Genomic DNA, 16,750 nt, shown 5'->3' on the forward strand with positions numbered 1-16,750 from the left:
AAAAAAAAAAAAAAAAAAAAAAAAAAACAGGAAATGACATAATACTATACTGGGGCTTTCATTGGTTGATTGAAGCCACTATTGGAGGATAAAATTAGTTTTAACTATATATGCATACAATAGAATATTATTCAGCCATAAAAGGGAATAAAACTCTAATACATGCTATAATATGGATGAACTTTGAAAACATTCTGCTAAGTAAAATAATCCAGGCCCCAAAGACAAGTATTGTATGATTTCCCTATGTATGAAGAACCTAGAAGAGACAAACTCATAGAGACAGAAAGTAGAATAGAGATTACTAGGGGTTAGAGGGAAGGGGGAATAGTCAGTTGTTTAATGAATACAGTTAGTGTTTGGGATGATGAAAGAGTTTTAGAAATGAATAGTGATGATGGTTGTACAGCATTGTGAATGTACTTAATACACCTAAATTGTATACTTTAAAATGGTTAAGATAGTAAATTGTATGTTGTTTATATTTTATCACAATAAAAAGAAATCAGTTTTAATTTGTCTCTGGTATTTATATCTTCAGCATTGCCTGCATGTGCTACTAATTATACAGGATTACTGTATTTGTAAATATTTATCAGAACTGGATGGGTATATGACTAGTTTTTCTCTTGTCAAAATTTGAGTGTTGAATTTAGGTATTTCTTGTAATACCTAGCAATTACAGTAAGTCTTCTGGAATTTCACCAATTCCTATAAGAAATTAGATGTTTTTTTCTTCTAATGGAAAACAGGAAAATATTTGTTAACCTTAATGTCCATATATATATATAAAAGTAAATGTCCATGTATATATATATAAAATAATAAGTAAATTAGTTTACATTTGAGGGACAGGCCAGAGTACCCTGGAATTTCTTCCTCAGTGCTGTAGAATTCCTGGAATGTTTAAACTCTTAACTGTTTACTAGATTTTTTTTTTTAACTTTCTTTTATTTTTCAAATTTTATTTTAGATACAGTGGATACTTGTGCAGGTTTGTTATCTGGATATATTGCATAATAGGTTTGGGGTACAAATGATCCCATCACCCAGGTACTGAGCATAGTACCCAACAATTTTTCAACCTTTGTCCTCCCCTCCCAGTGGTCCCCAGTATCTGTTATTGTCATCTTCATGTCTATGAGTCCCCAATGTTTCAGCTCCCACTTATAAATGAGAACTTGTGGTATTTGGTTTTCTGTTCCTGTGTTAATTCTTAACTTAGGATAATGGCCTCCAGCTGCATCCATGTTGCTGCAAAGGATGTAATTTTGTTCTTTTAAATGGTTGCATAGTATTCCATACTGTATATGTACTACATTTTCTTTAATCCACCATTGATGGGCACCTCAGTTGATTCCATGTCTTTGCTATTGTAAATAATGCTGCAATGAAGATGTGAGTGCATGTTTCTTTTTGGTGAAATGAATTTTTTTTTTTTTTTTTTTTGGATATATACTCAGTAATGGAATTGCTGGGTCGAATGATAGTTCTATTTTCAGTTCTTTAAGAAATCTCCAAACTGCTTTCTACAGTGACTGAATTAATTTACATTCCCACCAACAGTCTATAAGCATTACCTTTTCTCCACAGCCTCACCAATATCTGTTGTTTTTTGACTTTTTAATAATAGCTATTCTGACTGGTGTGAAATGGTATCTCGTTGTGGTTTTCATTTGCATTTCTCTATGATTAGTAATGTGGAGCATTTTTTATGTTTATTGGCCATGTGTGTTTGTCTTATTTTATTATATTGAATTAGAAAAAAATCTTAATGATTTGAGTAAATTGGCCATTGTGTTGATTTATAAGAATCATATAATTGAGTAGGTCATTAAGCTGGGTTAGAGATGATTTTTTTGTTGTTGCTGTTTCTTAAATAAATAAATTCTTTTGGGTGCAGTGGCTCTTACCTACAATCCCAGCACCTTGAGAGGCCAGAGGAGGATCGCTTGAAGCCAGAAGTTTGAGATCAGCCTGGGCAACAAAGCACAACCTCATCTTTACAAAAAAAAAAAATTTTTTTAAGTTAGCCAGGTGTGGTGGCACATGCCTGTAGTCTCAGCTGCTTGGGAGACTAAGGTAGGAGGCTCGCCTGAGCTGGGAGCTGGAGGCTTGTAGTGAGCTGTGATCCTGTCAGTGTACTCTAGCCTTGGTGACAGAGTGAGACCTTGTCTCAACAGAAAAAAAGAAATTCTACAACAAACCGTTTTTCTTAGCTTTTTTCATACAATAAAGTTTTTAAGTTTTTGCATTTTTTTTTACTTCCTAAAATTCTATCCAATTGTATTTCAGGTTGCAACAAGGACAGTGTCAGAGCAGGCTGTAAAAAATGTGGCTACCGTAAGTATTCTAAAAGACGACATGTTTTGCATTATTCATACTGGAATCATGGCCTCTTTGGGCAATATAACATAGCATCCTGATTTCAGGGGCCCAGTTGCATAGTCCTTTAGCCCTAAGCTAGCATGTAGTTGTTACAGAAATTCCTCTGTTAGCACTAAATATTCACTTTTCTTCCCTGCTTTAGACCCAGTAACAGGTAGCTATGTATCTGATGACTAGCAAAAGTAGCATGAAGATACAGGTGGTTAGTAGTAGATTAAGGAGTTTGGAGAAAGTATATTTTTTTAAAACTATATACATACTTATTCTTTTCCTCCTTTCCACATACTAAGAGAAAAGGTGGAGGCAATGCAAACTATTTATGAAGATTTTTTGTGTTTATTACATTTACTTTAAAGATTTAATTGATCTCAGAATTTCTGCTCATGAGCAAAAACTTGATTTAAGCAATTATTAATCTCCATTATGATTAATTGAATGAAAAGGGAAACTTAAGCATGTATAATTATATAATATAAATTTGTAATTTTATACTCTAAGTAAATATTCTTTAGTTAAATGTAGCAATGCCTAAAGCTTTAGTAACAGCTGTAGCAACAACATTTGCTATTTTCTGAGTTGTTTGCAGACCATGCAAATTAGCCTGGATTGTTAATACACTGCAGTTCATTGAAGAGTTATTATGTTTTACCACTAGAGTGATTTGACAAAAAGATGTTCATGCAAAAATGTGTGATAAGAGTACTCAGCATAAATCTCCATCAGAAGGGCACATTAAAAGCATGCTGAGAGAACAAGTCACATACTTCCAAGCAAAAGCTAAAACTGGCTCAAGGGAAGCTTGCTCAAGTAGCAAAATTGCATATATAATTATATATATATATATATATATATATCACTCATATAAATGAAAACTGAAGAATGTACTTGCATGCAAGAAATGAGTGCAATGAAATCTTTTCTATTTTTTAATTTGTTTATATTTATTTCCACTTTGTTTACTTTGTTTCAACCATTGCTAACTTAAGCTTTGTTTACTTTCTTTTGATCATTGCCAACTTACCTGCCTCATTTCTTTATTCAAGAATTAAGAACCTACAAATGCTTCATTTACTTCAAAATCTGGAAGGGATTTCCGAGTCTGTCTACAAATATCAGTCTCTACACTTGGACTTCTTTTAACCTAAGACTTTGAGGAAAGCAATTAAATTCATTTTCTGGAAATAGAATATTTGTTGATGTAGTCTCATTGTTATTTAAGACAACAATGCAAGTATCTGCAGTAATTAGAATTCTTTAGGAGAAGCCAAGCCAGCAAATAGTTTTGTCAATATTTCCACATTTAGTTATTTTTGCTTTATTATTTAGATCTTTGATTTTAGTGATTTAGTCATTAAACAATTTCTGATTTGTCTCCTGTGGAAAAATTTAGTAATATTTCCCTTCTGTGTTAAATTTACATCTCTACAGCTCTTAAATCTCTACAGCTATTAAAGAGGAAGGTCTTCTCAATTTACAAGTCTTTCTAATATAAATTGCTTTTACAAATTAGCTTATCTTTTATTTCGGGGCCAAAATTTTTGTATAGAGGTAAGAGAAAGATCAAGAAGATGATTCATAATATTTTTAATGCACAAAAGTTTGGGTATTTTTCAGTTGTTTACAAAAAAATATGCTCTCTCTTTTGTTGCAAAAATAGTTATTCAGATTGTACAATTTAAAGAATTTCAGTACTTGATAGAAAAAGATCTTATTCTCAGTATGTGTCAATAGTGAATTTATCATTTTTTAAAGTTTCAAGTTAAGTTTGAATGTATTATTAAATAACATGGGTCTCTCTGTGGCAGAATTTCCTTAGCAAAATTAACTTAAAAGAAATTCACAGAAAAAGAGTTATTTCAATAATGAGCTTTTATTAGAATTTCTTTTTAAGTTGGTAACTTCAGAATATTTAAAAACTACAAGGACAGTAGGCCTTGGGATTATTTATTAGATAAATGTCTCAAATAATTATGATAGTTCTCAGAAAGTATGATTAAAAGATTAGTAGACCCATTGGTTGATCATAGCAGCAGGAAATAATAACAAATATATAAATACCTTTAACATTTACATAAATATAAATTCATCACTTTTTTATTGCCTGTTTGTATGTCTGTTTATTGGTGTTCAGTCTTGTGTGTATAAACTACATCTGAAATGCATTTTCTATTTTTTATAGTTTGCTTCTTCAAAGGTAGGCAAGAAGTTAAGATACTTGTCAAGAAATGTATCATTAATTCTCAACCACATTCTCTACTGCCTCCCTAGAAATCTGTAGAGGTGTTTTTTATTGTTAGCAACAGGATGGAGGGCGCAGCACTATGATGCTTACTATGTAGAGCCCAGAGATTATAAACGTCCTGCAGTGGTAGGACAGTCCTGGACAGTGAAGAATATTCTGGCCCCAAATGCCAATGGCATTCCCTTTGAGAAGCAGGTACTTTGTCCTATTATTTTAGATTCTTTTTTTCCTTTTACAGTCTTATTGCTGTTGCCTAATTTGTCAACTGCTTTTTAAAAGCAACTTATTTAAATCTTTCTAAAAGTACAGCTTTTGTGTCCTAGAAACAACCAAACTTTTTTTCTCCACATTTATATTTTGTTGACCTATATGATATTTAATTAAACATATTTTAGAATAACAACAGACTTCTCATAGAGTAAAATATCAAATGGTGGAGTAAAATAATATAGACATAAACTGAGGGAAAAGTGACCAGGAAGATATGGCAGAAGAAACAAGAGTGCATAGCATTACATTAGCCAAAGAAGTAAATACTTTCAAAATTGAGGGGAAATTGTCAGGTTCAACAGGTAAGAGTTATAAGAAATGAACTGAAAAATGTTCTTTGGGTTTGGCAGGTAGGATGCTTTGCTTCCCTTAGGAAGATCAATTTAAGTAGAGTTGTAGGTCATGAAACAAACTGTGTAGATTCAGGCCTGAGTGGTGGGGGATGAAATAGAGAAAGCCAATGTCTCCGTTTTCAAGAAATTTCCATGAGAGAGGTGGGAAACATTGGGTAATTTCTAGAAGAAACTGGGATAAATGGAGAGGGTTTTTTCTTTCTCTCTTTCTTTCTTTTTTTAAGATATAAAATGTTTGTATAGACAGAGGGACCATTAGAGGACATATTGCAAATACTGAAGATAAGGAAAGATTAAGCAAGTTCCTTTAAGAGGTATGACAAGGATACCTCTGAAGTTTGGAAGAAACTAGATGAGAATAGATACAGATGTTTTCAGGTAGTGATAGAAAGTAGGAGATCCAGCCTGATAATCTCAATTTTGTTTGTAAATTAGAAGACAGGATTGCCTCCTTATGTAGGGAGTTTGAGTAGGACAGGACAGTGAATGATGAATGTTTTGAGACAGGTACCAGTTTGGGAAAGTCACTGAGGGAAGCAGGAGAGGAAGTTGACTAAGGACAAATAATAAATGCTAATATGCCTGAATGTGTGGTTGTTACACTCAAGCATTGCCTGACTACTCTGTGGGGTGGTGGGGGAGTGGTGGGTAACAACCCAGAGAAATAGTAACTTTGAGTCAGATTCGTTTGTCTGCAATGAGGATGAACCAGGGGTATATAAAAGAGTCAGACTTGTAAAAGGTTGTTCATATTGTCAGTAATGAGAGATTTGAGACTGGGAGAAAATGAAGGTGTTAAGGGAATGAAGATCATAATGAGAAAAACAGATCTATGCATGAGTGTAGATGAATGAAAAAGCTAGGAGTAAAGACACAGTCAGAGTTTAATATTGGAGTTTAAAATTTCAGAGATAAAACAGTTGCAGATGATAACAAGGATCATAGTGTGGCCGTGGAATCTAGAATGTCAGGGAACCCAGAAAAGCTATCCGACAACCTACGCTGTCCATTCAAGCTCGTGGCAGGGCTTGGGGTAAAGAGCTAGAGTATGAGCCAGATTCAAAAAAATTCAATGAATGGGGCTATTAACCTGCAGCAGGCAGCTGAGTGGACAGTTAAGGATTACTACTTGGAAACAATATTGAGAAGCCTGGAGAATACTAATAATACTGAGGTAAAGGATAATTAACTATAGAGAAATGCCCTCAAGGAAGAGCCAAATATCCCTTAAGTGTAGTGGCAATATTATGTGAGCACATAGGGCAGTTACATGTTTAAGAATCTATTGAAAAAGACTAGGAAAGGGGCAATGATCAGCTAGGTCAGTGGGGAAATAAAACAGATAAATATGAGGATAAGATTTCCAAGGAAGGTGGCCAGGTACAGTGGCCCATGCCTGTAATCCTAGCTCTTTGAGAGACTGAGACAGGCAGATTGCTTGAGCCCAGGAGTTTGAAACCAGCCTGGGCAACATGGTGAAACCCCATCTCTACAAAAAACAAACAAACCAACTAGCCAGGCATGGTGGCGTGCACCTGTAGTTTCAGCTACTTGGGAGGCTAAGGTGGGAGGTTGGCTTGAGCCCAGGATGCAGAGGTTGTAGTGAGCTAAGATTGTGCCACTGCACTCCTGCCTGGGCAACAGAGCCAGACCCTCTCTCGAAGAAAAAAAAAAAAAAAAAAAAAAAAGACTTCAAGAAAGAATATATGACTACAGAAGAGGCCAGCATTTTTAGGGGAGGAACCAAAATGTTAGGGATGTGGAAGCTTGGTGGAATGAACTGGGTTTAGGAATTTAAAAGCTTATAAAATAGCTGTGTGTTCTTAAATCTGAGGATTTTAGATAGCGCTAAAGCCTGGTTAAGTTAGTAGCTGTTAGCATAGTCTATATATTCTGTAAGCCCAGAAGTAGACATTTGGGTACCCTATTTATAAAACAAGAGGGGTTTTTGTGTGTGTGTGTGTACGTTGACAGATTTTTATCTGCAGTCACAATGAAACTGGAGGTTGTTTTTTTGTTTGTTTTTTGTTTTTTTCTTTTTTATTACTTGGCATTTGCTAATATAGCTACTCCTGGAGGGAGGAAAGGGGAGAATATGCTTTTCCTTGTATTAGTGAAATAAATAGTTATAACCTGGTACCATGTACTAAATACCTATTTGGTGCTAGTCTCTGTACTAACTGCATGAAAGATATTATTTTATTCTTAAAATAACTCTGTAGAGTAGGTTTCATGATCTCCAGTTTTATGAACATTCAAGACAAATGGTTCTGGCACCAGATTACTTAGGTTCAAACCTCTGTTGGCACTTACTAGCTATGTGATATTAAGCAAATTGCTTGATCACTGTGTTTCAGTTTCCTGTCTGTAAAGTAATATCATTATAGTACCTGATCCCATAGAGTTGTTGTGTAGATTAAATGAGTTCATGCAATTATTTGGATCAATGACTGGCTTCAGTAGATCCTCAATAATTGTTGTTATTTTTGTTATTGTTACAAATCAGAAAACTGAGGCCCAGGGTTACCGTGTTAGTCAGTGGGAAAACTGAGATATGAACTCTGGTTATCTGGAAGATTTAATACTATGCCATGCTCCTTTTCATTTGCTTTTTTAAAAAATTGTGTTAAAATATATATAACACAAAATTTGCCATTATAACCATTTTTTAAATATACAATTCAGTGGCAGTAAATACATTCACAATGTTGTAAAGCCATCATTACTAATTACAAAACTTTTTCATTGCCCCAAATCTGTAACCATTAACCAGTAACTCTCCACTCCCTCCTTTCCCCAGTCCTCATTAACCTGTCTATCTCTGTGAATTTGCCTGTTCTAGATATTTCATATAAGTAGAATCATACATATTTGTCTTTTTGTGTCTGACTTATTTCCCTTAGCATAATATTTTCATAGTTCATCCATGTTGTAGCATGTATTATAACATCATTCCTTTTAATGGCTAAATTATTTCTCTATATGTATATATCACATTTTGTTTATCCATTCCCCTGTGGATAGACACTTGGTTGTTTCCACATTTTGGCTACTATGAATAGTGCTGCAATGAATGTTGATGTACGAGTATCTGTTTGAGTCTATGTTTTCAATTCTTTGGGGTATGTACATAGGAGCAGAATTACTATGTTGACTTTTTTGAAAAACTGCCAAACTGGTTTTCTTTTTTTTGAGACGGAGTCTCCCTCTGCCGCCCAGGCTGAAGTGCAGTGACGCCATCTCGACTCACTGCAACCTCTGCCTCCCAGATTCAAGCGATTCTCTTGCCTCAGCCTCCCAAGTAGCTGGGAATATAGGCGCGTGCCACCATGCCTGGCTGCTTTTTTGTATTTTTAGTAGAGAAAGAGTTTCACGGTGTTAGCCAGGATGATCTCAATCTCCTGACCTTGTGATCTGCCCGCCTCTGCCTCCCAAAGAGCTGGGATTACAGGCGTGAGCCACCGTGCCTGGCTGAAAAACTGCGAAACTGGTTTTCGTAACAGCTATACCATTTTACATTCCCACTAGAAATGTACAAGGGCTCTAATTTCTCTACCTTTTTGCCAACACTCATTATTTTCCTTTTTAAAAAATAGCGATTTGTGATCATAAGAAATACATATTTGGTCATTGTCCCTGGTTCTTGGCACAGAGCTTCTAAAACTCTTGGAATTTCCTGAGTGATAGGGGTGATAGGAGAATCTTTTATTACTCATATCATGCCCCTTTCAACCATGCCTGAGTTTATACTATTAAGGTGATCTCTTGGGAGGCTCCTAGATCATTTCAGGATGGGGGCCAGTTGTCAGAGGAACAATCCATGTGATTAGAAAGTTGGAGCTTTCAGCCCCACTTCCAGACCTCCAGAAAGGGGAGAGGGATGAGGAGCTAGAGATTGAATGTAATCACTAGTGGTGAGTAATTGAATCAATCATGCCTATCTAATGGGGCCTTCATAAAAACCCCTAAACTACAGGGTACAGAGAGCTGCTGGGTTTGTGCACACATAGAGTGCCGCGATTGTGGCACACAGAGAGCACATGGAAGCTCTATGCCACTTCTTTGCCCTGTGCATCTCCTCCATTTGGCTATTCCGAGTTCCGTGCTATATAATAAACAGGTAATAGTAAGTAAACTGTTTTGTTGAGTTCTGGGAGCTTTTCTAGCAAATTTTCGAATTTGAGGATGGGGTTGTGGGAACCCCCTGACCTTATAAAGCTGGCTGGTCAGAAGTATGGGTGGCCTAGACTCACTATAGGCATCTGAAATGGAAATAGTCTTGTGGGTCTGAGCCCTTAACTTGTGCTAACCCTGGGTAGTAACAGAATTGAATTGAATTGTTGGACACCCAGTTAGTGTCCAGAAAGTTGGAGAACTGGCTGTTGGTGTGGAAAAAACCCACACATTGGATGTCAGAAGCCTTATGAGTAGAAACAGTTCAGACCATCCTCGTAGGTATGAAGTGGTATCTCATTGTGGTTTTGATTTGCATTTCTTTGATGACTAATGATGTTAAGTATCTTTTCATGTACTTATTGGCCGTTTGTATTTCTTCTATAGACAATGTCTATTCAAGCCCTTTGCTCATTTTTTCACTCGGTTGTGTTTTTGTTGTTGAGTTATAGTTGTTGTTTATGTATTCTGGATATTAAGCTCTACCAGAGAGATGATTGCAAATATATTCTCCCACTCTGTCACTTTTCACTTTCCTGATAATTTTGCACAAAAGGTTTTAATTCTGATGACCATGTTATCAATTTTTTTCTTTTGTTGCTTGTGTTTTTGGTGTCAGATCTAAGAATCCATTGCAAAATCCAAGGTAATGAACATTTACTCCTATGCTTTCTTCTAAGAGCTTTACGGTTTTATATTTTATTTTATTTGACCCATTTTTAGTTAATTTTTACATATGGTCTGAGGTGAGGAGTCCAACTACATTCTTTCCCATGTGGAAAAGTTGTCTCTGTACCATCAGTTGAAAAGACTATTCTTTCCACACTGGATGGACTTAGCACTCTTGCTAAAACTCAGTTCACTATGTAAGTGTGGGTTTATTTCTGGACTTTCAATTCTATTCCATTGGTCTGTGTGTCTGTTCTGTGTGTCAATCAACTGCTTTGATTGCTATAGGTTTATGATAAGTTTTAAAATCAAGAAGGGTGAGTCCTCCACCTTTTTTTTTTCTTCTACATTGTTTGCTACAAGAACATTTAGATTGCTAGCCATAAGAACTGTAATTTGCAACACAGTTATTACCTAGGCTTCACTAACTTATTCCCCAATAGAAAAAAAAAATTAGTAAGAAACTTTATTTGTAATTTTGCAATTGATTTGTCTTATCACCTTAGGGTCACTTTGCTTGAAGCAAAGCTAAAATGGGTGTGGGGCAGAGACTGCTACCAGTGTGGTCATTATTTAAGCATTTTATTTATTTTAAATATTCATTTCAATGAGAGGATGAGAGGTGTTTGTGTACAAAGCTAGCTTAAGTACATCATCAGGATGTTAAGTGATCAGGAGTTTTTTTTTGTTTGTTTGGTTTTTTGTTTTTTGTTTTTGTTTTTGTTTTTGTTTTTGAGGCAATTTTACTCTGCTGCCCAGGCTGGAGTGCAGTGGCACAGTCTCAGCTCACTGCGACCTCCACCTCCCAGGTTCAAGCGATTCTTGTGCCTTAACCTCCTGAGTAGCTGGAATTACAGGCATGTACCACCATGCCCAGTTAATTTTTGTATTTTTAGTAGAGACAGGATTTCGCCATGTTGACCAGGCTGGTCTTGAACTCCTGTACTCAAGTGATCCACCTGCCTCAGCCTCCGTAAGTGCTGGGATTACAGGCGTGAGCCACCATGCCCAACCTGTATCATCAGGAGTTCTGATCAAAGAGGCAAGCCAAACCAACCCAGAAAGGCTTCCATTCTGCTACAAACACGTGTAACAATGCAGGAGGGAAAAAGTGTTATGTCAACAGCAACTACAACAACAACAAAAAACCCAGCTCAAAAGAATGAAAGGGAAATCCCCAGGTGCTAGACAAGAAAAGGAGCTGGAAGTCAGAGTGGGAAATCTTAGCTGAAAACAGTGGATCCACAGGCCTACTGGGTAGGCGTTTAAGAGCTGTGGAGTGACACTTTCAAGCCCTGAGAATGGCAGTATGGCAAGGGTGGAGCCCCTCACATAAAGTCAGACTCCTTAAAAAGGCTATGAAGCAGGGATTAGAAAAAATTTCACTCACTGAAAGAAGCAAGAATGCATATAGTGTGTTTGAAATCCCATAAAATAATTAGAAGAAAACGAATAATCGAGAACTGGCAACCTCAGCTTACACCTTGTAAGTATATCTAACTATGAAGAGTGAATTTACACTGCTTCCAGTGAGGCAGGAACTATTTTTCCCATGCTAAGAAATTAATGTTAAGAATTGTGCTGATATCAAATCAAATTTAAAAAATTAAGTCCAACTACATGTTGTGATTAATAAAACTACACATAAAACTAATAACTACACAGAAGTTTTCAAAATAAAAGGATAAGGCAAAAACACATGTTTGATTGAACATTGCTGATAGTCCATTGTTTTACCTACAAAAATGGCAATTTCATATTACCCAACGAATAATGAACAAAAGAGCACTAGTGGAACTGTTAGTGGTGGCAGGTATCCAAGTTACCTGTGGCGAATCTGTACAGGTCTGTAGCAGCCTCTATTCTTGCCACCTCAGAAGAAAGAATTCTACTGAGGGTCATATGATAGAAAAAGAGACGGAGGCAAGTTTCAGAGCAGGAGTAGATGTTTATTAAAAAGCTTTAGGCCGGGCGTGGTGGCTCAAGCTTGTAATCCCAGCACTTTGGGAGGCCGAGACGGGCGGATCACGAGGTCAGGAGATCGAGACCATCCTGGCTAACACGGTGAAACCCCGTCTCTACTAAAAAATACAAAAAACTAGCAGGGCGCGGTGGCGGGCGCCTGTAGTCCCAGCTACTCGGGAGGCTGAGGCAGGAGAATGGCGTGAACCCGGGAGGTGGAGCTTGCAGTGAGCCGAGATCACGCCACTGCACTCCAGCCTGGGCAACAGAGTGAGACTCCGTCTCAAAAAAAAAAAAAAAAAAAAAAAAAAAAAAAAGCTTTAAAGCAGGAATAAAAGAAAGGAATATATACTTGGAAGAGGCCCAGGCTGGCACCTTGAGGTCAAGGCCCCATATAACCTTGAACCTAGCATTTTACATGCTGACTTACTTCCACCGTCTTGCACCCCTTTCCCTTCATTCTTCCCTTATGCATGGTGCCCTGCCTACGCTTGGGAGGTGAGCATGCACAGTATGTTTACTAGAGTTGTACACATATTTACCTGAGGCTTTTTCTTCCCTTTTCTGGTGGAATGCCCCCAGAAGGTCATACTCCTTCATTTTTGTCTCTTAATGCGCATGCTCGAGCCCACTTGCCCAGTTCCTGAAATCTTATTGGAAGCTGCTGATTATCAATTTCAGGTATTTTTACCTATTCAGAAACTGCCTCTCCCTGGCACTGGCTGTGACCAATTATCATTTTAGAAAGACAGTGTGACAGCTGCCGGACCATCACTTGATGGTTGCCTGATGTTCCTTTGTGAGTAGGGGAGTCCTCTCCTGCTCCACTCATGCCTGGCTAGCTACCTACTGTAATAGAACCATTATAATTTCAGACTCTTGAGGCAAAAGCACTTCTGGCGATAAAGGGAAACTCAAGAACAATAAACTAAAAAGATAAAGTAATGATCTTGAAAGCATTTACTGATGTCTCTCTCTCTATATATATATAGCAAAAACTGTATTACAAGGAGAAATTGACAAACCTACCCTAGAGAAAACCTGGTGTATGTCCACAGAGACATGTACAGCTGCTCATTTCAGCATTGTTTATAATAGCAATTATTGACAAATTAATACTTGTATAATCTTAAGTACTTCTATCAGAAGTTATTAGACAAAAATATAAGGTGGAGAAGAGTTGAACAAGCAAACAGATATAGAACCCTTTTCAACAAATAGCAGTATATGTTTGTGTTGTTTAACAACAGGGATACACTGTGAGAAGTGTGTCATTAGGTAATTTCATCTTTGTGTGGACATTAATATAGATTACAGTTTCACAAACTTGGATGTATAGTCTACTACACATCTAGGCTGCGTGGTATAGCCTGTTGTTGCTAGGCTGTGAACCTCTACAGCGTGTTACTGTACTGAATAGTGTAGGCAGTTGTAACACAGTGGTAAGTATTTGTGTGTCTAAACATATCTAAACATTGACAAGGAACAGTATTATAATCTTAGGGGACCTGTGTTGTCTATGTGGTCCATCATTGATGTAAACACCATTATGCGGTATGTGACTGTGTTTTTGAAATACTTAACAAATCTTTCCTAAATTTACTACATCCTAGGCCATGAAAGAAGTCTCATCAAATACCAAAGAACTAATAACATACAGATCCCATTCTCTGATAACAGTGTAGTAAATTTAGAGATTGACAATAAACACAAAGCCTGAAAACTCCTTATGTTTGGAAGCTAACAAGAGTGCTTCTGAATGATTCATTTGTTCGGAAATCACAGTGAGGAAAACTTGTTCCAATAATATGGCAGACTAGACTAAGAAACAACTAAGAAACTTGTATAAAATGTGCAATACATATTTTAGGTACATTAATATACTAGGAAGAAAATAAAGAATTAAAGAATATTCAAAGGCCAACAACCAAAGAAAAGGAGAAGTTCCAGGAATTAAGCCTTGAGGGTATTTGATGAACCCAAGACTCTTGAACTTCGATTTTTCATAGGCCGACAGGATGCAGGGGATGAAAGCAAGGCGCAGGGCCCTGCCCAAGCAAAATTGGAACTCTAATTAGAGAGTCTCTGATATAAACCTAGGATTCCCAAAGGACTTCACTCACAAAATAAGAGACAACTAGAAACAACCCCTAGCATAGACTTGTAGTGAATCATTAGTGGATCGTGAAATGAATTATTTGGTCACCATTAGCACTGGTTGTTTTAAACACTGAATATAGAAATCCTTCAATTAACTTTTGTTTCATTTTTTTTGTGTTAGGGTGTATTTATCCATGAATGTGTGTGTGAGTGCACTTGGTTGCATTATTTTTTACTGTTCTCAGTTGTTAAGAAAACTTAAAAGCTACTACCCTAAAGAAAACCTAGTACATGTGCAACTGCTTATTTCAACACTGTTTATAATAGAGACATGTACAACTGCTTATTTCAACACTGTTTATAATAGCGAACTACTGGAAGCAACCTATGTTTCTGTCAATAGTACGATAAATAAATAAATATAATTTTCATACAGTAGAACATTATCAATTAGATAAAATGAGCAAATTACACCTGTTATATTAGCATAGATAAATCACAAAATATTGGGTGGCAGGAAAAAATTGCAGGTATAGGTATAATTGAGTTTATTTTTTTCAGAATACATATCACAATATGTTGTTTGGGAATGATGGAGACCAACTTTAGTGCAGTTGCTTCAGAGGACAAAAAAATTGAATGAGATTGAGAAAGTGTTGCAAAAATTGATACAAGCTCTCCAGCTGTGTGCGTGTGTGTGCACAGGCATGCGAGTGAGCTTTTTCCTTAAATGAATTGAAAGTGAGCATGACAAAATGTTAATATATGGATGATAGGTATTTAGGTATTGGTTATATTATTTTCCATACTTTTATAGTGTTTGTAATATTTGACTTTCTAAAACATATATGTAAGTGGATAACTGTTGTAGTTTTCTTATAGGGTAGAGTCTTTAGGGAAATGATGCAAGAATTAAACGTTTAGGTATTATTTAGTAAAGCGCATTCGGTTATATTAATGCTTGTGTATTATTATGCCAACTTTAATTAGATGAAAGGTATATAATTCCATGAGTACGTTAGTCAGACTGGGAAAGAAAAGGTATGGCAAAGGAATACAATATAAAATCCCAAGTATGATGGTATTTTTGTATTTACTTAGTTTAGTTAAAGATATTACTGTATTTTTAGAAAGGGAAATAGAATAACTCAATACTTTGAAATCCATAAGAAGTGGTCCCCAAAAATGCTTATTGAATAAGGAGTTCTGATGAAGAAAGGAAAAAGTTCTTTCTCAGTATTGCATTCATGGAAAAGTATAGGAAAAATAACCAAACTACTACCAACTGAATAAAAGTTAAACCTTTCTACACTATATTATTGAAATTGTAACTTATTGGTTACCGTGAGGCAGCAAACCATACAAAAATTCATAATGTATCCTTAGTTTTATCATTCACATTTTTTTTGTTTGTTTCACTTAGCTGGTCACCTGACTTTTGAATGCCGCAATTTTCTCCGAGTAGACCCTAAAAGGGACATAGTTTTGGATGTCAGCAGTACAAGTAGTGAAGATAGTGATGAAGAGAATGAAGAACTGAATAAATTGCAGGCATTACAGGAAAAAAGTAAGCAATATTTTTTTTCCATACTTTAGAAATGTTTGTAAATGTCATATCATGCTTTCCATTACACTTACTGAGATCTCTTTTGTAGTTTATGTAAGAGCTACTGCATAGGAAACAGGTTTTAAATACTGTAAGTTTCTTGCCTAAAATTGAACAGTTAAGCAAGTACAGATCCAGGAGGCAAGTCTATTTCTGACACACAGCTTATGTTTTTTGTTGTTGTTTTTTCCCCATCACATTAGGATATGTGTCAAATGGCTGAAAAAGTATGATTTAAGATTTGGTTTCTAGTCCTATTTGGCAATTTGTTTTAGCACGTGACTTTCACCAAGTCACTTAACCATCCTGAGGCTCGGCTGCCTTGTGGGATAACACAAAATATTGGATTGTCAAATGATGCTCAGGCAGATCAGCGATGTTAGCCAGTATCAAGCTTCACTAATAATTTCAAGTATACAAGTGATCATGAGGCATAGGCAAAGCAGAGAGTTCTGGGCACGCCAGTACAGCTCCCCAGGTGTTTCCTTTCTACTTCAGAACCCACTCTGATCAATGTTAACAAGAAGTTTCTTTATTACTTCTACCAAAGAAAGTTGATTTGGTCATGAAACATACTTATTTTATGCTTGGGTAGTTACATTTTCCAGGGAACTACACCCCATAAATCCATAGATTCCAGGTTTGTTTACTATCAGCAATCTCAGTTACATCCCACTAAAAGGATGTAAATAATAATTATATAAATAAGGATTCTGTGGCTAACAGATATCACTTATTTTTTTTCCAGGAGATCTGTTGTTAGTGTGTTTCAGAGAGATTTCTCCAGGTCACTCTCTGTCTCTCCTGGGTATATCCTCTTCTCTCCCTAGAGAGAGAATGAATTGCAGACCTATTATTTAATCCTTTCTTTCCCATGTTATGTATAAAATAGCTCATCCGTGCAGTGGGGTTTTTAGGAATAAAATGTGATGCCATAAATTAAACTACTTTGTAAACTACAAAATGCAATATGGTAAATATCACTCT

General features: G+C 36.2%; 1 protein-coding gene across 2 annotated transcripts in view; it reads left to right on the plus strand.

The window, feature by feature from the left end:
* The window catches only part of SREK1IP1 (SREK1 interacting protein 1), a 51,831-nt gene that overhangs the window by 11,919 nt on the left and 23,162 nt on the right, over positions 1–16,750 (plus strand). Inside the window, exons 2-3 of one of the 2 annotated variants that reach the window (XM_007973852.3) lie at positions 2,296–2,343; positions 15,581–15,724. In XM_007973852.3, coding sequence (XP_007972043.1) covers positions 2,296–2,343; positions 15,581–15,724 — 192 coding nt within the window. The remainder of the gene's footprint in view (positions 1–2,295; positions 2,344–15,580; positions 15,725–16,750) is intronic. The other variant, XM_007973860.3, reaches the window with a different exon arrangement.

This window comes from Chlorocebus sabaeus, chromosome 4 (assembly GCF_047675955.1).
Source record: "Chlorocebus sabaeus isolate Y175 chromosome 4, mChlSab1.0.hap1, whole genome shotgun sequence".
Taxonomy (NCBI): domain Eukaryota; kingdom Metazoa; phylum Chordata; class Mammalia; order Primates; family Cercopithecidae; genus Chlorocebus; species Chlorocebus sabaeus.